The sequence below is a fragment of the Meles meles genome, chromosome 2 (assembly GCF_922984935.1).
Source record: "Meles meles chromosome 2, mMelMel3.1 paternal haplotype, whole genome shotgun sequence".
In the NCBI taxonomy this organism is placed as follows: Eukaryota; Metazoa; Chordata; class Mammalia; order Carnivora; family Mustelidae; genus Meles; species Meles meles.
The window spans coordinates 131,028,900-131,056,521 of NC_060067.1; the positions used below are offsets into that span (position 1 = coordinate 131,028,900).

The window sequence follows — 27,622 nt, forward strand, 5'->3', positions numbered from 1 at the left end:
AGCTCTAAAATATATGTTGTATTTTATGCCATAATAAAAATGGTGTGGGTTCATTTTTCTTTTGACCTAATATTGTTAAGGTCACTTACAATGCTGTGTTGCATTAATTTATCTGGTGAGCTTACTTTGTGTCATTGGCCATACAAAAATAAATAATACATATTTTGTCTTTCAGCTTATAGCTTACAGTCCCATCAGAGGAGCAAAAACCAAAAACAACTTATGATTAAACTTTTTGATAAATCCAGTAACAAAAGTGATGTAATGTATTTGAAAAAGATTAAAATTATTGTGTATCTGAAAAGCCATCTGTATATTGGAAGGTGGCCATTGTTTGAATTTCTTTTTTTAAGCCATGGAACACTTTGTTCAAGGGAAATCCTATTTAGCTCAATAGCAGTAGCTATTATGGTTAGAGGAGGGTTGGACTGTCCCAAGGGGCTCGCAAGTGCATATTGAAAACCTCTGAGGTGAACTGACTGCCTGACCCCTGTAAAAGAACAGAGAGTAATTTGCTGTAAATAAGTAAAGTCATTTTTATGTTGGTTTTTGGCGTAATCTTGTATTTTGAGAGTACAAGTCTAAGCCCATCGAAAGAGTATAATGACAGCATAGGTAAGCAGGAATGAGGGCCTGAACTTCAGCAGACGGCTTCGATTGAGAGGCTTGGGGTTGGGAGGCACAAAAAGAATGTGACGACAGGTTGGGGAGAAGGAGAAACAAGTAGGAAGATTTTCTGATTTCTGGTTTTATCCTCTGGTTGGATGCTGCTGCTCAGTGGATACAGGAGAAGAAACAGGTGTTTTTCTAGTTTGGGACACTTAGTGGCTGGCCCTCTGAGATTCCTTGTTAGTTGTTTCTACTTAGTTATCGGAACTTTTGTTAGTCTTCATTCCCCCCCCCCCCCCGATGTTTTACCCATATGTGGAGCCAATCGCCCACATAAAGGTGGTAAGAATCCTGTCTCTACGTTTCTCGGATGCCAGCAGCTTTGATGTTTGATTGTGGTATAACATCCTTTCTAAAATATCCAAAAAATCGATGTTTGGTGTTTGAGGTCTTGGTTATACCTACCCTCTCTGTGATGCCATGTACCACCTCTTCCCTGAATGGTCTTCCTAACCACGTTTGTACATACTTCACTGATGCTTGCCTGAATGGGTGGCCATCCTTATTCACCATGATTTTCATGTTTTGTTAATGCTGCCAGTAGAAAGCACCGTGGAGGTTCTTCTACACTCCCCTGGATCACTTCTGACTCGTGCTGGTGCCGTATTGCACTTGATCTGCTATAATGGGGGGTGCACTTCTTGTAGCGCTCATGCCCTCCTCGTACCTTATTTTGTAGGTCATCTGGGAAAGCACTACTTTCTGGTCCCATATCGTTTGGGTTTTGCAAGGGTACCATTCTTACCACTATTTAAGTTTCTATTTGTTGCCACCCCTCCCCCCCTTAGATGTCTGTTTTGAGCTGAGTATTAAACCAGACAAGTATCTTTGCCCACAGCTGCCTGCCCCCTCCTGCCACTCCTGTTTTATTACAAGTCTTTCTCCTCCGTTTTCCTTGCCTTCATTGCCATAAGCAGTCCTTTTGGGTGATTGGGCTCCACAAAACACCATTAAATTTTCATATTGTATTAACAGCTGAATAAAGTAGTCTTTTCATGTTATTTTTTTGCTCTCTAATAGCCATCTTTGCTGAGTTAGTTTTCTTTTGATGCTGATGATGGTTCTTTCAAACCCCTTGTCAACTTTGATTTGATCACTTGTATTAGCTTCCTGCTTTTTTAAAATACGGAATGTGGAGCAGCACACACAGCTCTTTCACGTGGAGACATCGCCACCGTGTGGACCTACAGGATATTGCTAAGGAAGTTCTTTCAGCCTGGCTTCATTCCTCTGGTTACTAGTAAATTAAAACTTACGTCTTTGACTTTCACTTTACTTTTTGCAGGGGGTTAGGAGGGTAGAGCATGAGTACAGGGGGAAAGAGAGGGACAAGCCAATTCCATGCTGAACGTAGAGCCCACTCCCTCTTCATCCAGATCTCACGACCCTGTGACACTGACCTGAGAAGAAACCAAGAGTCTGACGCTTAACCGACTGAGCCACCCAGGCGCCCCTGACTTTCACTTTAATACCGTATCTGAGCTGGCATCTATTAAATTATTAATTCATTAAGAATATAGCTGAGTGCCAATCAGGCATTGTATGGTGTATGTATTGGGGGTAGTGGTGAGTGAGAGGAGTTTAAAAACTAATGGGGAAGACTCCAAAGTAAATATTCTGATACTGGCAACTGCTTAATATGGGCATGTACAAAATGCTCTGGGAACTCGGGAGGAGAGTGACTCACTTTATTTCAAAGCTACTACAACACTTCTCAGAGGAAGTGGTGATTAACCTGGAATTCAAAGGATGAGTAATGAGTTTACTAGACAAAAGGTACTGTTTAGAAGCTAGAACAGCACATTTGTTCAAAGGCCCTGAGGAATTGGTGGGAAAAAATTGTAGTGTGGCTGAACTGAATGAAGTTTGCTGTAGAGGATATTTGGGATTAGGAGCAGAAAGTACAGTCATAGGTTGGACCTTTTGGAAAGGGTCATGATAGAAGAAAAGAGATGAAGAGAACTCGTATTTTTGTGTACTTATTATACAAGGCACTGCATAGATACTGTTTTGTTAAATCTGTGAAAAAGGTATCGACATCTCCATTTTACAGTGGAGGAACTAGAATCTTAGAATTTAACTTCACCAGGATCATATGGCTAGTGGGAAAGAACAGGTGTTCCCAAGGCTTTGCACTTTGCATAGCAATATATTGCTTCACGTGCTATGCTAAGGGGTTTGGACTGTCCGTTGTTAGGGAACGGTGGGTTATGAGCAGAAGCATGCCATGGTCTGCTCTACCTGAACAAATAGTAACCGAAATGGTGCCCAGTTTCCACCTGGTACAGCACGCAGTTCCTGTCTAAAAGGAGGTTCATTGTAGTTGGAGGAGGACCTAGATACCTCAGGACTAAGAATTCAATAGAGAAAAGTATAAAATAGAATGAAATTAGATGAGATAAATATTTTGGAATTTAGAAAAGGTTTTAATTAAGAAATAGGATTTGAGCCATTTCTTTCAGGTACAGTGTGATTAAGAAGGTAGAGAAAGGCAAACATCTTGGACAGATTGTCAGAGGTGGGAAGGAAAGACAGGAAAGCAGCCAGTCAACAGTGGTGGGTTTGTGTTGAGGAGTAGAATGCAGTAGGGTGGGGGGAGGAATGGCCCCAGATTTCATGCTTGCCTCTCCCCCATTATGCCAAGTCTGTACTTGCCATTTTGGTTTAGCCTTGGTTCTTAAAGGGCATTATTCATTTTTTATTACTTCAGAGTCCTTCTATCTAATTATATTGGGAGTGAATCGATCATTTTGTAATGGTCTGTTTTTATTTTTTAGTTTTTGTTTTGTTTTGTTTGGGTTTATTCATTTTCTCGCCATTGGTGAGATTAAAAAAAAAAAAGGCTTTCAGAGTATTTTGACATACATCTAGGCTTTTGTGGCTTTCGTTTTATAGATTGCAGAATGGGCTGTATTGGCATCAAATCAGTTGTCTGTTATAGTTCTTAGTTCAGTCTAAAAAATTATAGGTTTTTTCTACATGTCCAGTTTGGCTAATCAGAGAAACTTGTAACGTACTATACTTTGCTATATATCCCTCTTTAATCTTGAGGTTTCTCTCTTCTCCCCATTGTTGGTGGTATTAAGACTTAGGTTATTTGGAGGTGCTCAATTAGGTTTATTCTAAGATTCAGCCTTTCCCCTTAGGTCATAATTTTAGCCCTTAGCTCATATTTTTAAAACATAAAACAATTACTTGAGGAAAAAATTAAAATAACAGTGGTGAATACAACACCTGCAACATATTTACATAGATAGTGGTAAGAGTTGTACTTTTTTTCCTTGCCATTTGTTGTTGTTGGGGCTTAATACTGAGAGTTTTTCTAAAGGTTTTTCAGAGTTGACAATCTCCATATATAAGAATCTCCTGGGATACTTGTTTAGAAGGCACTGTGAATTTCTCTCCCATCTAACAATCACAGCCTGTGGGATTGGGTGGAATAAGTAGAGCCTGGGAGCATGTATTCTTTTTTTTTTTTTTTAAGATTTTATTTATTTATTTGACAGAGAGAGATCACAAGTAGATAGAGAGGCAGGCAGAGAGAGAGAGAGGGAAGCAGGCTCCCTGCTGAGCAGAGAGCCTGATGCGGGACTCGATCCCAGGACCCCGAGATCATGACCTGAGCCGAAGGCAGCGGCTTAACCCACTGAGCCACCCAGGCGCCCCTGGGAGCATGTATTCTTACTTCATATCCCAGGTGATTCATACGCATATTAAAACTTGAGAACCCCTGGACAAAATAAATCCTAGCATTAGTCCCGGATAACTGTTATCGTTGTAGTCAGTCTTCTCCTAGCTAACTTCATTGCCAGTGTGTCTGTAAGCGAGGTCGTGGATTCAGTTTGCTAACCCTTTAAGTGTAGAAAAGTTTAATGCTGTTGCGGCTAACTTCTTCATTTTTTCTTTTGAAAAAACATCATCACTTTGTATGTGTAAAATGCTATAAAACCTCTCGGGTAACGACAGCTGCACTGTGGGAAAGGAGTATTTGCAGACTTTGAAGGGAAGCAGGATATATCCCATCCTGAAACATTGCCTGCCTGAGGCATAATTGTAGATGAATTCTAACAAAGTCAGGAGAATTTTCTGGATGATTAAGACTGTGTAAAACAGATTTTATGGTGGCATCTCACAGCAAGGAATTTTTGGAACACAAACTAACATGATGAGTTCTGTGGGGGTGGGGGTGGGTGGGAAGAGAAGATGGGAGGGATTTTCTAGCTTACAGCTATTTCCAGAACATGTTAAAATAAAATTCACTGTTTTTGTTTTCTTAGTTCTGATGTGCTTACTTTTTAAAACCTGAATCTTTAAAAACAAGAAACTCAAAGAAATTGCAATGGTTGTATTTGGCATTTGGTGTAGTGTAAATGCTTCCCAAATTCAATAAGTGTTTGTTAATTGAATGATCATCCTCTGCCAATTCTTAGGGAAGCAAATATAGCTCTTGTGAGTTAACATTTGAACTTTTTGGAAAAGGTAGAGGAAATAGTGCATCTATTAGGGAAACAAAATTATAGTAAGTGGAAAAGTTTGGGTGTACCAATTTCTTATCTTTCTCTCTTAAGTTTTTTCTAGAGGAATCACCTCTAATTATAGGGTAATGAATGGGCATTCAGGGAGGCAGAATATATGGCTAGAAAACCAATGAATGTTTGTTATATTCTCTATGTCACATTTAGTCTAGACCATGGTGTATCATAAAAAGCTCTACAATAATTATTATTTGCACTTAATTTATTTATTTTTTTCCAGTATTATTTGCACTTAATGAGCACTGTTCATTTAATCCTTACAGTTGCTCTAGGAACTTGCCCAAGGCCACATAGTTAATAAGCAGTGATCTACCTTAACTTCCTGTTTTTCTAGATTTCATTTCTCTTGACCAACCTTTTGGTGATAAAGGGATCATTGTAAGAGCAGATTAAGTTTACATAATAATTCATTTTTTTCTTTTCATTTCAATGTTTTATTACTAGTATTAAATTTTTTTAAAGCTATGCTTGAAATTCAGAGAACACACTTTCACTTGACATAAATTAGAATTTAATAATAATGCTGTCACCATATGCTAAGAAAGACAAAGTTTTCCCCCTAAAACTAGGTGAATGATTGTAGATTGCAAAAGCTAATGATTAAAATCTGGAGAGAAAAGGATATGAGTTACTTCTGAAGTGCAGTACTTTGCATTTTCATTTGAGAAATCGTTTGACGTTTATGGTTTCATTGGAGCTAAACTCTGTTTGACACTATTTTTCCTTTACATGATCATGAGGCCTTGCCATTGAGGACTAAGTAGTTGTGATATTAGTTAAGACTGGATTTCGGGGAAACGATGATCAGCTGTTGATTTGTTTAGAAGCAGATAGCAAAATGAAAATGATTACATGATAGGGATTGGTGTTTTAAATAAGTATTCAGAATTGGACATAGAATTTATTGTCCTTTAAAAACTTTTCGGATCTATTTACACCTTGTACTGACTCCCCAGAAAGGAGAAAACTTGGCGTCGGGGGGATTGAAGACTCCTTGCAACGCACATGTGGTTCGTTGTGATGTGAGACAAGTGTAGTATGCAGCTTCCTTGAGCTCTTAACTGCAACGGGATAGGCTCTGTACTTCTTCCAGCCCTTCCGCTGGTTAGCATGTAAATACGGTGGTGAGACTGGAAGCTGCCAGCTGAGAATATGATGTGATTGTTGTGGGTTGGAGATGACTAAGCCACATAATAGAGCCTGAGTTCTCCATACCATGGAACCGTCATATCAGCTCTGGGCCTTTGTGCTAAGGCTGTTATTATGTGTGTGAGAGAGAAATGAACTCCCTCCTGGTTAAGCCATTACTATGTTTAGCTTTTTTTTTTTTTTTTTTTTTAAATAGTAGCTAAGCCTTTATTTTAACTTGTAAGTTTGGTGCACTTGACTGGATAAAATAAGATAACTTAAACACGGCAAAAAGCACAAAGGCTAAAGCACCAAACTGAGGGAAAAAATTATTCACAGTATGTGTTTTTTAAAAAGGTTAATTTTTATCAAGTGTTTCTAGATTAGAAAAAGTCCCCCAATTTAACAGAATGTTGGTTAAAGGTAGTAAACTGACTTCACAGGGAAAGATACAACTCATGGAAATTAGAAAAAGATGTTCTTTTAATAATAAGAAGAAAAAGAAATGGAAAAAAGTACTAAGATCTCATTTTCATAAGCAGATGAAAAGATTGATGAAAGGCCTGAATGGCAGAATTTCTTATGCCCCCCCCAGTGGCTTACCCCTCAACCTCCTGTGCAGCAGCCACATCGTACTGTCCCCCTCGCTCGGGCCATGTCAGCCTTTGCACTAACACTGGATCCTCCCCACCCTTTGCCTGGAACGTGGGTTTCTTAGGAACCCAGGAGGCTGTCAGCCCCTTTGCCCAAATGTGCTCTTCTCAGTGAGACTTGTCTTCCCAGCCATTTGGAACTATAACACCCACCCTCCCATTTTCCTTAAACTATAGTAATTTCTTTCCCCAGAGCACTGATTTGTCATTTACCATTTCATGATTTTCCGTGTTTATTATCTGTATTGTCCCACCAGAATATAAGCTCCATGAACGAAGAGACTTTTTGATGGTGGTGGGGGTGTTCCCTGAAGTGTCCTAAGCACCTAGAATAGCCCTCCTCATAAAATTGTGAAACATTTGTTAAACTGATATAACATACTATATACTATGCGTGGAAGTATACAGGCAACTTGCTGAGCACCTGCGGAGGACAGTCTGATACTCATCAGAATTACAGTGTACGTGCCCTTTGACCCAACAGTTGCACTTCTGGTTACCAGTTATAGTCAGTACTGTATTCACAGGGGTCACTCATTGCACTTTTTATTTATTATTTTAAATAATTGCAAATGATTAAAAACAACAGAAATGACTGTCACTGGGGTTGCTTAAGGCAAATATGGCACATCCACAAGAAAGCTGTACACTCATAAAAAGATCTCTAAGAGCGCAAAGGGAAGAACACTGTAGAGTGTGCTGTCTTTACATAAAAAGAAAGAAAAGACAGTAGAAGGAATAAGAATATATGTCCATTTTTCTGTGCATACACATAAAAAAATCTGAAAGTATATCCAACAAGTGTGGTAGAAAAATGTGGGAGCTTGGTAGACCAGGGAAAAGGTTTTGAAGACTGAGTTTCACTGTTTACTGTTCTATATTTTGATTTTTGAAGAAGGGGAAGTGTTTTCAGTCAAAAAAAATTAAAAGATAAAACTCAGGATGGTAGGTGCAATAGGTCTAAGGAATATTTAAAACATTAAAATATACTGATAAGTATATTTAGCTTATTTGGGGGGATAAAAGATAATTTAAAAAATGAAATGATGTTTTTATATACTTGTTTTATGCTATTTCATCATTCTTCATGGTTCTGAAAGGAAAGTGGATACTATACTTTGTACTATGTATGTTTTAATTTTGTTGTTGTCATAGATAATCATCTGATTTTATTATCTTTTTTTCCAGTCCTGATGATATTGGGACCTGCTGGTATATCCTTCTGTCTGGTTCCGTGTTCATTAAGGAATCCATGTTTCTTCCAAGAAGCAGGTACTGTATAAATATTCTGTAATAGATTATCCATGAAGCTTAAAATCCTTTTGCAGAGTTGAGTTCCTTTGCTGAATTCTTGTCTTCCTGTTTCCTCTTCTGCTGATACAAAGCAAGGTAGTACCTTGGGGCATTGATCTTTAAGAAAGGACTATTTTATGTTTAATCACTGTTCCAATCTCTTTAACCAAGAAATAGAACAAAAAGATGTGCTGGTGACATGTCCATTTGTTATAGGAATACACTGTCAGGCTGGTTTAGAGCACATTTGTTCATCTCTGCCTCTGAAACAAGCAGTCTCATAAACATCTGAAGAGAAGGAAAGAAAGTTCACTGAGACCACATGGGACCAGAAATAGAAAGCCAGGGACTGTCGTCAACTTTTCTGCTTCTCAGGACCATATGGCCCCTCATTCTTGCTTTTCTCTGGGGACTGGCTTCCTGCTTTCTAAGGCTGTTAATGCCTTTCTTCCTGTGATTTTGGCTTGGATGTGCTGACGATTGATTTATGACTTTATGTTCTGAGTGATTATGTCATTTGATGGTAGTGCCTGTATCTTTTCTTTGGACTCTTTAGTCTACAGTTTGATTGGCTGAGCTTGGAACAGATGCGTACCTAGTTCCAATCAGCTGTGAACAAAGAGGGTTAGGACTTAACCTATTACACATGTGGCTGCCTATGTTTAAGTTCGCTGATTGAGCGTGTCAGCCACTAAGTTTTACTCATTATTTTTCACTCCAGTTGTCTTTTTGTTCACAATCGAATATTTTTATTTTGACTAAAGTGTTTAAAATTCTGACTGATTAAGGGTTCCCTGAGTGGCTCAGTCGGTTAAGCCTTTTTGGCTCACGTCATGATCAAGGTTGTGGGATGGAGCCCCACATTGGGCTCAGCACTGAGTATGGAGTCTGCTTGGGATTCTCTCCCTGCCTCTCTCCTCTGCCTTGTGTGCCCATGCACACACACTATCTTTAAAAAAAAAAAAGAATAAATATCTTTATTTAAATTTACTACAGAAATATTTAAGTAGACAAAACTGATTAAAGCATAATGACCATACACCCTTCTGTAACCTAACTCTCTCACAAAAATATTAAAGTATATTCTTGAATAATTCTGAATGGTTCAGAGGAGATGTTAGGAATCTATTTTAAAGATATGAACAAACTTTTATAAAATGTCAGAGTCAGTGAGACAGGGAGAGAGAATTTCTACAGGCCTGGGTGTGGTACTAGAAGGTGTTGGGATGGGCTTTGTAGGCCAGAATGTAGTGAACAAGTGCCAGAGGCTCATTGCAGCTACTGAAAAACAATCTCTGGTGCAATTCCCAGGCCTCTTCGCCCTTCTTCTCTGAGAGCCGATCTGCAGGCCTTACTCTCCTTGGAAAATGGCCCCATGAGGGAGAGAGGCTCTGTTGCCTTTGTTTGTTGTTCTTATAGTAGCAATAGTTAAAGTAATGGTGATAGCGTTGGTGGTGGCAGTAGTAGTAATACAATTATGACAGAAAAATAGCTAAGGTTTTGATAGTGCTTTTGTTTACCAGGTCACCATTTTAAATGCTAAGTACGTGTGTGTGTGTGTGTGTGTGTGAGAGAGAGAGAGAGAGAGAGAGATCATTTAATATTGCAGCTACCCTTTGAGGTAAGTATAATTATCATCTGCATTTTATGACTGACAAAACTGGCAGGAGAGGATGGCAGGTGGTTGTACCTCCTAGAATTGTGCCTAGGAAGCCTGTAGTGTCCCTGTGAACCAGCTCCTGTAATTGTAGGAATTCTGTTTTCCAGAGGAATGGCAAATTGAGTAACAGTACTCTTCTCCTTCAAATATAGGACCTTCATTTTGGTCCCTTTTTGGAGACTTTGAAGAAGGTATAGGCAAACAGTAATTAAACATTGTTATATTTTTTAAATTATGTATAATTTTAATGTAAAAAGTAATAATAATTACTGTATAAATTAACAAAGATAAAGAGAAGGAAAAAGTCACTTATAATCTCCTATACAAGATAATCATTCTGTAATATTCTAGTGTTTTCCTATCTAGTCTTACATGTATGCATTCTGCATACTTAAGAGCATACTTAATGAAAAATTTAATATCTTGTTTATTTCAGTTAAAGACTATGTGTACCTATATATGTTGCCTTATAATACTAAAAACTCTAAAAGGTTTACACTTTATGCGTATTAATGTCTGTTTGATTGTTCAGTTATTTGAACATTCCACGTTTAGTTAATAAATGTAAAGGTACATTTTTGATACTTTTTGTTATAAATATTGCTTTAATAGCTGTGATTTGAAATTAACGCATCTTAAAAGAGAACAGAGGTTAGTGACTTCATTATTTTGATGCAAGATCTGTTGTGTAAACTGAATCTATAGACCGAGGTCCTAGAACAGTGAAGGAGCCTGTCATGATCTTTTTTGACTACAAGCCATAATTAACTAGTCAAGTAACAGCTTGCTCTAACTTCTGGAGAGGGAACCTAATGTTCAGAAAACTGCTGTTCTAGAAGAAAGAGGACTTGCAGTTCAGACCTATTTTATGAACACATTGGACCCTATGTCTAATTATTTAAAAAGATGACATAAGTTACTCTTTCTCTGGCTGGATGTCAAATGCTTGCAAGCCAGTACTTTAATGGGATGAAGGAAGGAATGGTGTTTCAGTCTGAATGACAACTAGTACTATATATAGGCTGTTTCTTCATGTTGCACCTGTGACATTTGCTCTAAGTTGTTTGTTTCCTTTGGTGATGTTGCCTTAGGAATAGTGCTGATACTGTTTTAATAAGGGGTCTCTGCTGGTGCTATGCTAAAGGTTGACATTAGTGATTCATATATATTTCTTTCTGCAGAGAATGTTGAGGTTTGATTAGAGGATAATATGGGTGACATGTTAGTAGCAGTCTAATTTTATAAAACAACTAGTGCACAGATGAGTCTCCATGTTTACCGTATTTTTATCATGTTAGCCTGGAAATTGTTTATTCGTGTTACACCTGATATAATCAAGTGAGAAGGATGATATATGTTGCAAAAAATTTGTCATTTGACTTCCAAATTTCATTTGCTTTATTGAATTCCTCAGTTGACATTTATGTCAAAATTTTATGATTTAAAAAAGAAATTTTGTTTTCTTTTTAGATAAAGTTTCTTGTGGTTGCATACCTTTACTGTGATTGTTAAAACATGAATTTTTCTGTGATAAGAATTACAACATTTATGGAGTCTATTAATTCCTTTGAGACTATCAGTGACAACTTACTCTTTCCCATTCCAAGCAATTTAAGTGATATAAATGTTTTTGTGAGTTTTATTATAAATCTATTAGAAATGTATCACCTTTTGAAACACTGGTATTTGTACAAGTGGCTGTAATATCATTTATAATGTTGTTACATAAAATGTTGCCCTAAGATAGAGCTTAATTGTTATTTGGAGTAAAATTTGTAGTCTTGAAGCAATGTACGATTTATAGTAATGTTTTTCTTAAAGTCTTATTTGAAATAAATTCAGTTTCTTTGATCAGAAAGATGGTGAGCAGGGTAATTTAGGAATGCTGCAAAGGTTATTCTCATTCTCATTTAGTAAAATGTCAGAGGGGACAATTTGTTACAGATGAATACAGAAACAGTGTAAACTGGATGTGTTTTCCAGTCCTATAAGCAAAGCAGCAGTAGTCACTAAGTGGTACAGGTGGTGTCCATGGCAATAGTAGGCTGGTCTGTTAAGACAATGACAGGCAGAGGGTGGGGAAATATTTTGAGGAAGGAATTCCCCCCCCCCCCCAATTTTTTCAAAGGCATTGTTTGCAATAACAGTGAGGCTGGAAAGCAGTAGGTGAAAATTATCTTATATAAAGTTGCAGGTTTAGAAGTGGGTTTTTTAAATGTAATTTTGATTATTCTGCATAATGGGAAGAAAGATATTAATAAAGCTCAGGGGCGCCTGGGTGGCTCAGTGGGTTAAAGCCTCTGCCTTTGGCTCAGATCATGATCTCAGGGTCCTGGGATCGAGCCCCACATTGGGCTCTCTGCTTAGTGGGGAGCCTGCTTCCTCCTCTCTGCCTGCCTGCCTGTCTGACTGCTTATGATCTCTGTCTATTAAATAAATTAAAAAAATCTTTAAAAAAAGATATTAAAAATGCTCATTGTTCTGTTGTGATCTAAATCAGTGTATTTATGGAACTTTAATAGAAATTATTATATACTTCAAATTTTCTCACTTTTAAAATTGTCCTATCCTATGAATGATGAGACCTATTTTGTAACAAAGTCATAATTTAATAACTTGGGTTAATATGTTGTGTTTTGGCTGCTGGCTTCTTTGAAAGGCTGAGAATTTTAATGCAGGTATTAAAGATAGGCTCAGACTGCTTCTAAACTTTCACTTGCTCTTTGGATTGTTAGTAAAGAAGATATTAACTCACAGCATTGGAATCTTTTTCTAGTAATTTATCAATCATTTTACATTTGTTTGCAAAAAACAGAATGCTAGATATTTAAACATTATTGTTATGAAACTCTCCTTTGGGTTTACATTGATCACAATCCTGGGGGGGGGTCACTTTATTAAAATGTTGAACATGATTTTCTCAATAGAATCAATTTTATCATAGAATCCTTCAAGGAAGGACCTTTATTTATTTATTTATTATTTATTTTTTAAAGATTTTATTTATTTATTTGACAGAGAGAGATCACAAGTAGATAGAGAGGCAGGCAGAGAGAGAGAGGGAAGCAGACTCCCTGCTGAGCAGAGAGCCCGATGCGGGACTCGATCCCAGGACCCCGAGATCATGACCCGAGCCGAAGGCAGCGGCTTAACCCACTGAGCCACCCAGGCGCCCCAAGGAAGGACCTTTTAATAGAAATGATCATGCATACCATATTTAAGCATAAATACTGTTTTTATTGCTCTGATAGGTAAAAACTTTCTATATTTTTTATATACAGAGCAGTTAGTAAACAAATCTCTTCACTTTGCATCAGCAGCTATAAGTTTGAAGGAAAATCTAAGCCCAAGGTAACTATAGTCTAGAAACTTTGACGATGCCGAGAAATGGGTTGTAATAAAAACTGGGAGCCAGAGGAATTGGGGAGAGAGGGGTGGAGGCTTCTGATACATGCATATGAGTGTCTAGCTACCAGGTTGTCGGGCAGCAGACCTAGTGGGATAAGTAATCTGTACACTCTAAGTATAGTAAGAGATTATGTCTGTAACTGGCAAAGCACTGTCCATAGAAACTGCTAAACATTGAAATGCCATCAACATTTAGTATTGGCTCATAGGTCCTTTTCATATTTATGGGTTATTCTCTCTCATTCTAAAATAGTTTTGGTAGACTTTAAATTTCGAGGCCTTTTTCCGTATCATTTCAAATAGTAGTTAAAGCTGAAATTAAGTGAGTCCTGCTCTATGATCTCTGTATTAAGTTCTGGAGTATGCAAAAGAAGCAATATGGTCTACTCCCTGCTGTCATGTAATTTGATAGCTGGTTGGGGAATTGAGGCTGTTTTATGTGAAACATGAAAAAATTGCCTAGGTCTTCATTAGATAATACAGTGTAAACTGATCCAGCAAAGACCACACAGAATGCAGAATACCTTCCAAGATTAGTGGTGTTGTAATGTATGTGGTAATCAAGAGTAGCTTGGAAGGAAGTGAATTTTGAGTTAGGTTTATGATTCAGATTGTTGGACCGTAGTTGCAGAGGAAATCTGGACACAGTAAAGAGCATGAGTGATGGCACAGAAGCAGGACTGAAGGAGGGCAGTTCATGCATAAACAAAGCTTGTGTGGACGGAGTAGAATGGGACCCCTTATCTAGAACAGACACGCACTTTAGGGAGTGAACTAGTTGCAGAAGCATTGGTGATGGCGGCATTACTGAGAGGTCTAGTTTACAAAGCTACATAAATCGGTTGGAAAGGCTAGGATTGTTGGTACAGTAGGTGTCCTGTAACATTGACAAGAGGTTGGGAGAAATGCACATGTCATTTGTTTGTATCATGTCGGCTGTGTCCATTTACAAGTAGTGCTTCTCTTTCATTGGTACCAAATGTATCCACGATTTCAAAATTAAAATTATGCTATGGTACTCTCAATAATCACATTTTAAATTAGAGCTGGCAGCTATAATGAGGATAAGTGGGGAAACAAGACATTTAACTAATCAGTTCTGAGAGGCTAAAATACTATTCTCATTATGATTCACATGACAAACAATGAGCTACTTGAGTTTAAAAATCATGGGCCTTCTTTCTGCTTGCCAGTGTTACATGAGAAGTTAATTGATTGCTCTGAAACTTGCTGGTTTTTTTCAGTAATAGAAGAGGGTGAAACAATGGAAGAATGATTCTGTATTTACGTGATAGGGACCGAAAACAAAATTAAATATTCCTTATTTCATGTAAAGAGCTGTATGGGATTAGAAAATCATATTCTTGAAAGACAAATGTGTTATATGATGCCTTATTGGAGATGAAATATGGCTTTTAGAAAATAACTCACTGGTAAATCATGTTATGAAGAGGTAACTTTATTGAATATTAAATATATCCAAATGGTATATAGGGAAGGTGAAGATCAGAGTTCTGGAAATTATGTATTACAGGTAAGATTTACCTTCAGTTAGTGGCCAAATCATAACAGTGGTGGCATAGATCAAGCATGGAAGAGAAATTGTGGTTACTAAAGAGGAATGGGGGAAAAAAAACAGGAAAGAAAAAGAAAACTGTTAAGTCACATTAAAACTGCCCTCATTGGGTTTTTAAAGTAATGTATTGGTCCTATATACCTTCCTTCTCACATGATGAAATATCAGTAACTTATAAGAGGATTAAATTACATGATATGTAAGTTTTTCAGAAGTTTTCTTTATAGCCAGCATTACTAAAAGTTTTTTACTTCTTTAAAAGAAAAAATTGCCCCTCCTACCTTTCCTCCCTTCTTTCTTTCCTCTCTTCTAAGAGAAACCATAAGAGTTTATTTAATTCATATTTGGAATATTCTGAAGTTAGTGGATGATAGAAGAATTAGTAAGGGCTAATAAGTTCTAAGAAACACTTATCTTAGACGTTGTCTCATACAACCCATGACCAATTATTTTGCAGAAGTCTTGTGATTGGGGTCTGTAGTTGGTTAAGCATGGAATCATAGAAATATACTAAAAAAAAAAAAAAAGCAGAGAGCTGGGGACAGAGGGAAGGAGAGAGAGAATCTTAAGCAGTCTCCACGCTCAGATCAGATCCCAAAGTAGGGCTCAATCTCATGATGCTGAGATCATGGCCTGAGCTGAAATTAAGAGTCAGATGCATAACTGACTGAACCATCCAGGTGCCCCAGAAATATATTTTAACTTATAAATGTTCAATTTGATCTATAAATATAAACACACACACACATATACTTGCATATATAATTAAAAATACACATATATGCATGAATGTAGGTGTTTGTGTGAATCAGTTTCCTATCAGTCTTCTACAGTTATTTTGCCAACACCTAATCCAGTGGCAGTTTTTAAAAAAACTGACATGCCCTGGGGTGCCTTTGTGGTGCAATTGATTAAGCATCTGACTCTTGGTTTTGGCTCAGGTCATGATCTCTCTGGGTCATGAGATCAAGCCCCGAGTAGGGTTCGTGCTCAGTGTGATGTCTGCTTGGGATTCTCTCTCCGTCTGCCCCTCCCCACTGCATTCGCACACTCTCTCTCTTCCTCTCTCTCTAAAATAAATCTTTAAAAAAAAAAAATCTGACATACTTTACTGAGATAAAGGATAAGCATAAGCATTCTACTTCATAGATTAAGCATAAGCTTTCTACTTCATAGATTAAGTAATGGAAGCTAACAAGATAGTTACCGGGAATAATGACAAATGTGTTTTTCTTTTGAAATGTTAGTCTATTAAACCTAATCACTACAAGGGCCGGTGTCTTAACAACTTCATATTTTAGGAGAATTTTTTACTAAAATGGTTATCAAAAGTGTTGAGCATAATGACTAGAACTTATTTCTAGCACCAAACAGTACCCAAGGCTAGTTCTGTCCTTTTAAGGGAGTCTTCAACTTGATGCTTAATTAGTATTAATGAGTCCTATCCACCTCTCTCTTAAATTGCTGGTCTTCAGTTATATATGTGTATCCTTCTATCTTATTCATTCTACAAATATTATTGAGTTGCCTCTGTGTGCCTGCCTAGAATACAGTGTTCAAACACCAAGATCCTGCCTGTCTGTCAGCAAAGCCAAGAGGTAAGTGTTTGAGAAGGTCAGCTTGTTTGGTGCTGTAAGGAGTTTCTCCAAGGTGAGAATAGAGATGTGACCTTTGGATTTAGCCGCTGGCAGGTCATAGGTGACTTGAGTGAACCAGTCTCAGTGAAATGGTGGAACTCGTTGGTGGGGGGACAATGGGAAAATAAGAACTGGTAAAAGAGTAATTTCATCATTACAGGAAATTTGATTGTGAAGAGGAGCAGGGAAATGGGGTGGTAGCTGGGTATTGTTTGTGAGGTAGAGAGAGTAGAGTTTTGTTTCTGTAAAACTAGAAGATGCTAGTGTGTGTTTGTATGTTGATAGAAATGATCTGTAGAGAGTGGTAAATGGGTAATACCAGAAAGAGGTGAGGTAATTGCAGAAGTGGGCAAGATCCACATGGGGGGAGGTGTTAGCTTTGGAAAGAGTGAAAGAGCTTCACCTTCTTTGCAAGCTTATGATAAAAGCTATATAGGTCATTGGGTAGATTTGGGAGTTCCAGAGTGGGTATTAGAAGCTTTGACAAAAGAGAGAGAAGTTGTGAAACAAAGGGAGTGTTGAGTGCCCATTTGATATTTGTGGTCATAGATGTGTGTGTGTGTGTGTGTGTGTGTGTGTGTGTGTGTGTGTGTGTGTCTGTGTGTTTCCTAGGAACTTTTGGCTGTTTAGGGGCAGGCATGGAGAAGCTGGGTTGTTGGGTGTTGCTAGGGTTTGTGGTTTGTCAGTGCATATAGTAAAGGGAGAGGTGGGAGCAGGAGTTAAGGGTCTATTTGGAACACCAGTCCTTAGGTGGATTTGTTCCAGGTCCCTTGAACTCTAGATAGCATACATGTAAAGCAACAAACTCCTACAAGTGTGCTTGACTTCCTGCTTTTACTGTCTAATAATGGCTTTAATAAATAGCTTGTCCCATACTCTAGAAATTTCTGTGAATCTTAGTTTTGACCTCTCTTTTCTACCTTGACAGTTGTTTTTCTTTTTTTTTTTTTAAGCAAATACTTCAGAGTTAGAAATGACAGTATCTAGCAAATCAGCTCTCCATCATCACTGGCAGTGACTTTGTTCAGATGTCACCCGTGCTATTAAAGCAGCTCCCCGTATGCCTTCAGTACTTTTCCCATAGTGTCACCATATCATTGTTTGAAGCATGGAATTCTCCTTGATCCTTTGCATTATGAACTTAAATGACCGTCAACTGTCAAACAGAGAAAATCCAGACTTCTTAGTAGTATGTTTAGGGTGCGCAAAATGTCTCCAACCTACATTATTCCTTCTACCCACTCAGACACCCAAGTGTCATTGTAGTCTGAGCATACCTTTGCAGGCTATTCTCGCTGTCTGGGATGTCCATCTCATTGTGGCTACCTTCACTCCCACTCCTCCTCATCCGCTGGTGAAAACAATGTATTTTCTTCTCTACGAATCCTACCCTTGTATTCCTGTTGGGATTAATCATTCCCTATCCATACTCAACTGTAAGATTTTTTGAAGGACATGGGCTATGTTATTCATTTTTGCATTCCCATTTGCCTAGCACATAGTAGCCCTTTCATAAGTATTTGTTAAATCATATTGATTCAGGATTATATCTTAACTTGCACTTTAAGAATATTATGCTAAGATCCTCCCTTTTAGAAATAACTTTTCAATAGCCTATGATGTATTAAAAGTCTAGATAGTACTGAGACGATAAGTCTGGGAAAAGAATGAGGCTGCAACACAATGGAAGGAGGGAGTCTGGGGATGCTCATGAGAACCTCGTTCTGGCCAGTTTGTGCAAGAGTGCAGAGGATGGGGAGAAGAGCAAACGGTGTCTTGTCCAATATCATTTTACTTACTGCATTAGTTACAGTTAGGTTTGGTTGTGTTAGATGATTGCATAAACACAGCAGGAATTACTTTTTTGGGGGGGGTTCACAGACAAGAACCCTAAAGACCATCCGTGATTGTCTGTCTGGTGGCTCCACAGTGTGAAGGTTATATAGGCTTTCATCCTTCTTCTCTACTTGCTTACACATGGCTGCTAAATGCCAGCCATCCTGTCTGCAGTGGGACTAGAAGTGGGAAGAAAGGCAGAAGAACAAAAAAGTTAGCTTTCATCTCTACCAGATTCTTGAAACAATGTCTCTTTTTATATCACGTCCAGAGGTACTTCCATGGCCACTTCAGGTTACCCAGGAGTCTAAAACAAGTAGTCTTTTATTCTGCAATGTGATGTGCCCACTAAAAATAATAATATAAAAATATCATTCTAAGGAGAAGGAGGAAAGGGATATTGGAGTAGGCCACCAGCAGTCTCTACTACATTTGCTCTTTAGTTTCCCCTCACATTCTCTTAGATTGTTATTACTTTTCGTTGTTGGATCATTCTTTCCCTCAGCCCTAGGATTGTATTCTTCTTCAGCTTGTTCACGCATTTCAGGGCGTACATCATCTATAATTTCTACTTGTCGTATGTAAAGTTGACTCGAGTCTGCGTCTCCCCATGACACACACATATAAGGTAAAGATATATATTAAAGATTTTAAGGAAATGCTCGGTGGAGTTCCAAATAAGGCAAATAAAATTAACAGACATGAGCTTGATTTGATTACAGCTGGTGATATTGAGGGGAGAGTTTAGTTGAACTTGGTAAAAATGTATTCTGTGTTAAATTTGAAATAAGGTAGATGTTTAAATTAAAGGACTGGAGTAAACATGTAAAAGATACAATGGACTTATTAAAATGTTCCCCTTCAGGTCTTAGTTGTACTTGCTTCTTCAAGATGAAGCATGTTCATTCTGGAAAGCTAACATGATTCTGAGCATTTTCTAGATCAATCTCACCCCTTCTTAAATCATATTCTGACGTACCTGATGCATAGAGCAAAACTGTTCTCTAGAGAGGGAGTTCAGTTGCTGGATCAAGTTGGGATTTGGTTGCTATAACTACAACTTCACAGATATAAGCACAGGCTTTCATAGTCCTTGGAAAATTGGCATTGGTAATGTCTTAACAAAGTAAGTAGCCTTAAAGAGAAGGACTCTGATGTTTTTGTTTGTAGTATAATTGATATGATATCCCAGGTCATCTGTTGCTTGAAATCTTCAGTCAGGGAATTTGTCATTTGTGATCCTTGGTATAAATGAGGGTGTGAGAGTTCAGCCTAGACATGTCCTCCTATGTAGTGATGTTTGGATTTCTCTTGCAGAAGTAAATATTGTATTTCCTAAGGGTTTTAAAGTCTGGTATGTGTGTCAATGAAATACAATATTTTTCTCTGTAAAAACTTGGGTTTGCTTATCTATTGCTAAGTGTAATGGAACTCATTCGTGCCACAGTTATTTTGTTGGGGGTTGAGGGGGCTTGGTTTGGAGGGATGGGTGAGTTAGCATTTCACCTGTGTGCATTCAAAGTGTCTTATAATATGTATCAACTATTTTTTTTTTTTTTTTAAGAAGCAACCTTTCAGTTTTGGGAACTCTAACAGAAAATAGGAGTAAGAATGTTATTACTAAGAGAAAAATTGCTCTTAGTAATAACATTCTTATGTTATGTTATGAAACAAATTATACTTGGTGAAATTGGAATATCTTTATTAAAATAAAGGTTTCCAATTAATCATAGTTCAGGGACACGCTCTATTTTATTTTACTATGAGTTAAGTTATATATATGTACATATATGTATAAAAGGTGACAATCATACATTTGAATGTTAATGAAAATGACTTTATATTATGTACTGCACTTGATTTTTTCACTGTACTGGAAATTGTTTAAAAGAACCTCAAGAATTAAGATAGTTGAAATAAAGTAAAGTAGTAGCTTAGATGTGTATTACCATCTTTATATTAGAATTTAAATAAATGTAATATGTGCTTAAAAATTACCCTCTATATTTATTACTGATGAGAATATTGAACTGTAAGTTGAAAATATTAGAAGTTTTTTATTTCCTTAGATGTTTCTTTCTTTGCCACTTATCTATGGCTTTATAGAGGTTATGTGTTTTTTCCAGTGAAATATAAAATATTTCTGGTATTTTATGTCATATGGTATAGATCATATAAACATTAAGTAAACTGTATTTTTCTAGTTAAATATTTATCTAAATTTTTTTAGTCCTGCACTTCAAGATTATTTTTACTTTTTCTTTTATTGATGACCTACTCTGTGTTCTATAGCTATAAACTGCTTAGTTTGTCTGCTTTATTAATATAATGTTTATTTCTTAATTTAAACATTTTTAGATAATTTAAAATATTGAGGCAGTGGTCAAAATCTGTCACTTTCCTATGTTTTATTTTTATTATTATTTTTTGCTTTATTAGGATGAATTTAGAAAACCATCATTGAGTATACTTTAGTTTTTCAAGTGGGAAACTTCATTCTAAATCATATAGAATACACAGTGTATCTATGTCTATACGTGTATTTATCTATTATATGTATATATCACAGAGGTTTGCTGCTGCCAAGATGGTTTATATAGTCTGAAGTAATGATTACTTAATTGTTATTCAGAATCTTGAGACCATTTCAGTTTACCACTTTGTCACCTGATATGATTTTTAACGTATATAATTTTGGAAGCACAGAATGAAGAGTTATCTGTGAGTGGGGTCTTCTAGGTTTTATAATCATTATCCCATTTAAGTGAACTTTTAAAAATTGAAGTATGATTGACATATATTGAGTGAACTTTTAAAAAAAGATTTATGTATTTATTTGGGGGAGCTGAGAGTTGGAGGGTGAGAGCAGGGGGACAGGGAGAAAGAATCTCAGACAGACTCCCTACTGGACACAGAACCCTACGCAGGTCTTGATCCCACAACCCTGAGATCATGACCTGAGTTGGACGATGAACTGACTGAGCCACCCAGGTGCCCCTGTTAAGTGAACTTTTAAAAACCTTTCTATATAGTTAATTTTGTGTGTGGAAACATCACTGTGGCTAAAGCAGGGATTTTTTTCCCCTTGATTATCTATGTCAGAGTATTAAGTAATTCTAGTTTTTCAATATAGTAGAGAAGAACTGGCTGCTAACTACTCTAACCTGTTAAGTATGAGTTTGATTTTTCCAGAGAATGTGCTTGTGGGATGAAAGTAGAAAAGACATTGGATTAGAGTCCTTGTGTTTGGCAATAAAGGATGGTTAGCAATAACGTGGGGGCAGGATTATGAAAAATAATTGACCAAGGCAGAGGTTTCTAAACTGGGCTAGTTAGATTCACCTGGCTTGGGATGGGCAAAATCCTGAGGCCCAGGCCCTAGAGATTTTCATTCACTGCATCTAGATTGGTCCATACACTCTCATTTTCAAAGTTTACAAGCGGGTGGTCAGTCAGATTTGAACTGAAAGGCTGGGCCAGTGGCTGTGACACTGATGTGTAGCCACTGAAGTTTACAGATCAGTAGAATGAGAAGATCGTGGAAGATCTGACAAAGTTGGGACGAATATAAGAACCCTATCTCAGCTGGCCTTGGTATGCCAAAGTAAAGGACCTGATTATTACTTTCAGGAAACTAGAAGTCTGTGGGTCACATGTCACTATAATTTAGAAGGATTAATTGATAGAATTTAGAGACTGAGAGAATTTACAGATGAAGGATTTTACAAAATTTACAGATGAGGGAAAAGTTTGAGTAAAAAATGTTCCAGTGCTTTGAACTTGCATGTCCGGTAGTGTGATGCCTTTGCCAGCTATAAACAAATCTGGAAGGAATGAAATGGGTGGATATCAGAGTTGAAATGACTGTATTTGATATTGGGTATGTTGTAATACATGCTTTGACAGGGAGAGCTATTGGAGGTATGAAGAGTAGCTGAGCATTGAGTCACTTGAAACATTTTGGAGATAGGATAGTGTAAGGTGGAAAGGTAGGTAAATAGGAAGAAAACAGAAGCAAAATGAGGTGCTTATAAGGTCAGAAGGCTATAGGGACAGACTTTTGACAAGTAAAATTCTGCTGCTCATTTCAGTGCAAAATTATCTCATGGCCTGTTTTAAGCAAACCATGCAATATGTTGCCCATTCTCATATAAAGTGGATGCCAGATTTCATAAATTCTTTTTTTTTTTTTTTTTTTTTTTTTGAGAGAGTGAGAGTGTATAGAGAGGAGCGTAGGGGCAGAAGGAGAAAGAGAATCTTAAGCAGGCTCCACGTCCAATACGGAGGTTGACCTGGGGCTTGATTCATGACCCTGAGATCATGACCCGAGCTGAAATCAAGAGTTGGATGCTTAACCAACTGAATCACCCAGGCACCTGCATTCCATTGAATTTTGTAAGCAAGGTAGTATTAATCTTTTGCAAAACATAATTTGAAAATGATGGTTTGGGTTCCTTCCAATTTTTTGCTTCTTTCAACGTTCATGAACATCTGCTTATGTGGACATATGTTTTTATTACTTTTTGAAAACCTTAGAGTAGAATTGCTGGATTATATGGTAAATGTGTGTTTAGCTGTGTAAAGAACTGCCACACCGTTGTCCACAATGGCTGTAACATCTGCATTCTCAACATGTTATGAAAATTCTGGGTGTTCTACATCTTCCCCAACCCTCAGTATTGTTAGTGTTTTTAATTTTAGCCACTCTAGTGGATATGTGGTGATAATCTCACTGTGGCTTTATTATGCATTTCTCTGAAGCCCAGTGTTATTGAGAATACTTTCATATGCTTATTGGCTATTCATATACTTTTTCTGGTGGATTATTAGTTCACCCATTTAAGCAAATTTTTAAAAGATAGGATTTTGCCCACTAAAAAGTCTATTACTGGAATCTCTCTTATGTTCTATTGATCTACAGTCAGTTCTTAAAAAAAAAATTTTTAAAGATTTTTTTATTTTTTAAAGAGAGAGAAAGAGAGAGTGAGTATGGGGGGGTCGAAGATGGGGAGAGAGGGGGAGAGAAACTCAAGCAGACTCCTTGCTGAGGGTGGAGCCTGAGCCAGGGCTCCTTCTCCTGACCCTGAAATCATGACCTGAGCCTAAAGCAAGAGTCTGATGCTTAACCAACTGAGGCATCCAGGAGCCCTGATCTACATGTCATTTCTTATATCAATACCACATTGTCTTCAATTGTGTAGCTTTATGGTAGCTTTTGAAATCATATAGTTTAAATCCCCAGCTTTGTTCTTTATCAAAATTGTTTTAGCTCTTTTATGTCTTCACTATTTCATATAAATTTTGAAATCGGTGTATCAGTGTCAAATGTTCATTAGGATCTATGGATTGATTTGGGAAGGTTTATTCTCAATAGTGAGCCATCCACACCATGAACATGGTGTATTTCATAATTTATTTGCATCTTCTGTTGTTTCCCTTCACATGGTTAGGTATCCTTTTGTAACTTTTAGTGTATAGGACATGTGCATCCTTCATTAAATTTATTCCTAGGTATTTCATTTTCGATGATAAGTAGTAGGTTTTTACTATTTCGATCTATACTATAAGGGAAGATCTGAAACAGATTAATCAATATCTTCTATTTATTGGTAGAATTAGAACAAGTACTTACAAAATGAGGTAAAACAAAATTAGTATGGCTTATGAGAGATATCCACATTTTATTCAAATGAATTAAATTGGTTGGCATTTTATTACTTGATATCTTTGTAAGAAATTATATATAAGTTTAGTGGCTAGGTTTTAGTACCATTCATGTAAGCCTTTAAAAAATACCAGATGCCTGGTTGAGACCTTGTTTGATTTTTGAGAACAGTTCCGTTTCTTCCTGGCAAAGTGCCAATCTGAATCATTTATATGAATTCATCTACCATTTTTCTCTTTAACAAGTTACATTAGATACATTAACAAGTTACATAGATCTGTTTGGTTATTTCTTAGTGTAAATTGTTTATTTTACCTGTTTAATGAATTTTATGAAAATTATTTTTAGATGAGATGGTAGAGCTAAGCTTCTTTGTCTCTTCAACTCCTACACGATAAGCTTTGCACAGTGAAATGGTGAACATTTTAAAAAGGCATTTTGGATAAGGCTTGTGTCTATATGTTGGGAGGGAAAGCTGTTATGGACCATAACTTTTATACAAACTGATCAGCTGCCATCTGTGTACAAAGCACTGTGATCAGCAGAGACCTGTTTGTGCCACTGTGTAGACGGATAGCAGCAGATCAATTTAGCTGAGCTGTTCTGTAGCAGTTTGGTCACGAGGACATAGACACTACCAAAGTGTAGTCATCATCACACCACTGTCCTTTGCTGGTTTAGATGGTGGCAAGAGAGAAAAACTGTTTGCTCTTCACCCCAGTACAGCTGAGGTAAGATCCACCTTTTTTCTCTTGAAGGGATAAGCAAGACCAACAGCAGCCTCTTTCAACTTTTCCCACATTGTTGTTGTTTTTTTTTTTTTTTAAGATTTTATTTAGCTATTTGACAGACAGAGATCACAAGTGAGCAGAGAGGCAGGCAGAGAGAGAGGAGGAAGCAGGCTCCCCACTGAGCAGACAGCCCGATGTGGGGCTCCATCCCTGAGCGGAAGGGAGAGGCTTTAACCCACTGAGCCACCCAGGCGCCCCTCCCACATTGTTTTGATTTAAATTTATGCTAGTTTTTTCCATGATAATTCCTCAAGCCAGGTATACAATTCAGCATCCCTTTGCTGGAGAGCAATGTGTGGAGTACAGCTGAGATAAATTCTACTCACAAAATTGCATTGCTGAGCCCATCTAAGCATTTGACCTTGAAGACTCACAGGAAAGCAGACATTGCAGATTTGCCTACTTGCCCTTGACTTACAAGGGACTAGTAGATAGTGAATTAATAGAAATTGATAAAGAGCGTCTGTCAGGCAGACGCTGAGGTCATGAGGCTGGTATGCGGAAGCAGTGCCCATACAACATGCACAACACAGAACTGCAGCCAGAAGGGGTGGGTGGGTCATCCAAGCAGGAAATTAGCCTTCAGAAGGCACGTTGGCTTTCTGCACAAGCTACAGCCGCATGGACTCACTGAGAGAAAACACACAGGGAAATGGGGAGCGCTCACTGCTGCAGAGAAGAGAGCTTCTGTAGAAGGGGGCAGCGCTGTTGCTGCTGCTGGTGCTTCAAAGATATGAAGACAGTGCAGGTTAGATCGTTTATTTTTAAATGAATTAAAATGTTAATGGTACCAAGAGCAAATGTTCGGTACTTCTCCCATAGCTCAATAGACAGCAGGCTGCGGAGGAATGCACAGAGAGAAGACACAGCTTATGAGGCCTTGGCTTGTGATTGTTTTCTTGTTGCTCTATTTTAAGCAAAGGTTAAATGTTGAGATTTGCTGTGGGGCGGTCCACCTCTGTTAATTTGTGCAGGGTGATGGTTGTTAGACCATCTCTAAATGAGCCTTGAAAGAAATGGAGAGACTCTTAAGTGTATATTTAGTTTTCCCAAATAGTTACTTTTGAAATACAAGCTTGTTAAAGGCCATGCTTTAGAAACAATTAGTAGTTTACACACACATAACATATGTCTACTTCATGTGTGTGTGTGTTTTTGTTTTAAATAGCTCTTACCTTTTTTTTTTCCTTTTGGTTAATCTAATGAGTGAGGACAAAATATTTTAAAAGATTAAATGCATTTTTATGGTAAGTTTTTGAGGCCATATTCCTTTTATACTTAGATTAAAATTTACTCCTTAATGTTCTACTGATTGAGAATGGGACTGATGGCATCAGCAGTTACTTGTTAGATTTTTGCCCTTAAAGTTAATTGCTATTCTTCTATTTAAAGACAGGGTCATGTGAATATTTTTTTGTGAGCCCTAAGTAATAGGTTGATTTTGCTTTAGGAGCATCATGTTCAACATTTATTTAGATTCTTTGGAGGGAACTGAAGTTTAGGAACTACTTAGAAATATGTATGAAAAATCGGTATCATGGAATATAAATCATTTTATAAATTGGGATTGCCCATCAGTATAATCTCAGTTTGATTGCTGTGTATTCCCTCACTGGGTGTAGCCTGACATGAATAAGTTTACATTCCAATACTGAGGAATTGCATTCCACTGAGTAGTTCTGACGTAGAACAAGAATGTGGAGGCCCACACAAAGGGCAAGTTTAAGGACAGTGATAGAAGCAGCTTCTGTATTCAGCAACTGCCTTTCGTGGAAACTTACACTGGTGGAAAGTGCTCTTGACTCAACTTGGGTGGGGAAGATGTGTTCACCGAAAGTTAAGACAGGACAGCCTTACCAGAGTGAGATCCCTCAATACCCTGTCTGGTATATTATAATACAAAGGTATTTATGAAAACTAGGTAAGCCTTTATATTTTCAAACATTTGTGCTTTCTGGTTATGAGTCTTGAAAGAAAGCTTATCAAGCTCTTAAAATTTTCTCTATTTTACATTATGTAAAAGATGAATTGCTTTTAGTAATTTTTGTCTGTGTATTTTATAATGACTATAATGTCATTGCATTTTGCACCTATAAATGTATTGAAGTTAGCTTATTTCAATTTTACAACAATTTGTAATTCTTAATTTTAAATTTGTTCTGTACAAAAACTTAATGGGAATGAAAATCGAGATTGTTAAACTGTTTTTGGAGCAACCATTCCTAAATTGGTTGTACTTAGGAAATATGAACATTTCGGAATAATCTGCTTGTTATACCCCAAGTGGTCTTTTCCATAATCATTTGTGTGAGCATAAATTTTTTTCTTTGTAGTAGCTCAGAGAACCTACAGATTGACCAAAAGTGAACCTGCATCACTTTTAGTTGTCATCTTTGGTTGTTTAATATAAGATTATAAGGGCATTCTGAAATTACACTGAGGTTAATAGTTGAAAGCCAAACTGTACAGCATATTCATACAGAATAGTTTTAGAAGAATTTAAAATAGCCTGGAGTAATTAAATTTTCATATTGCATAGAACCGGAAGACTAGCAGCATTCGTAAAATACACGTAGTGTACTTCTTCCTATCTCCCTATCTCTTTCTTTTTGACTCGATGGACTCTTGTGAAAGGCTGGTATCTAGTATAGAAAGGGCTAACAAGTTTTTAAATATTCAGATCAAGTCTCATTGATAACTGTTGCCCACATCTTTCTTGATTTTGAACATTATCATGCATTTTGTATTTGTATTTATGTGTATACACAGAA

General features: G+C 37.3%; 1 protein-coding gene across 13 annotated transcripts in view; it reads left to right on the forward strand.

Annotated features, from left to right (window-relative positions):
* Positions 1 to 27,622, forward strand: part of RAPGEF2 (Rap guanine nucleotide exchange factor 2) — a 237,481-nt gene that overhangs the window by 87,475 nt on the left and 122,384 nt on the right. For 11 of the 13 annotated variants that reach the window (XM_045991002.1, XM_045991024.1, XM_045991057.1 and 8 more), the window contains exon 4: positions 8,174 to 8,257. In XM_045991002.1, the coding sequence (XP_045846958.1) occupies positions 8,174 to 8,257 (84 nt within the window). Of the gene's footprint in view, positions 1 to 8,173; positions 8,258 to 25,580; positions 25,600 to 26,702; positions 26,773 to 27,622 lie in introns of those variants that run through there. The other 2 variants (XM_045991105.1, XM_045991096.1) reach the window with 2 other exon arrangements.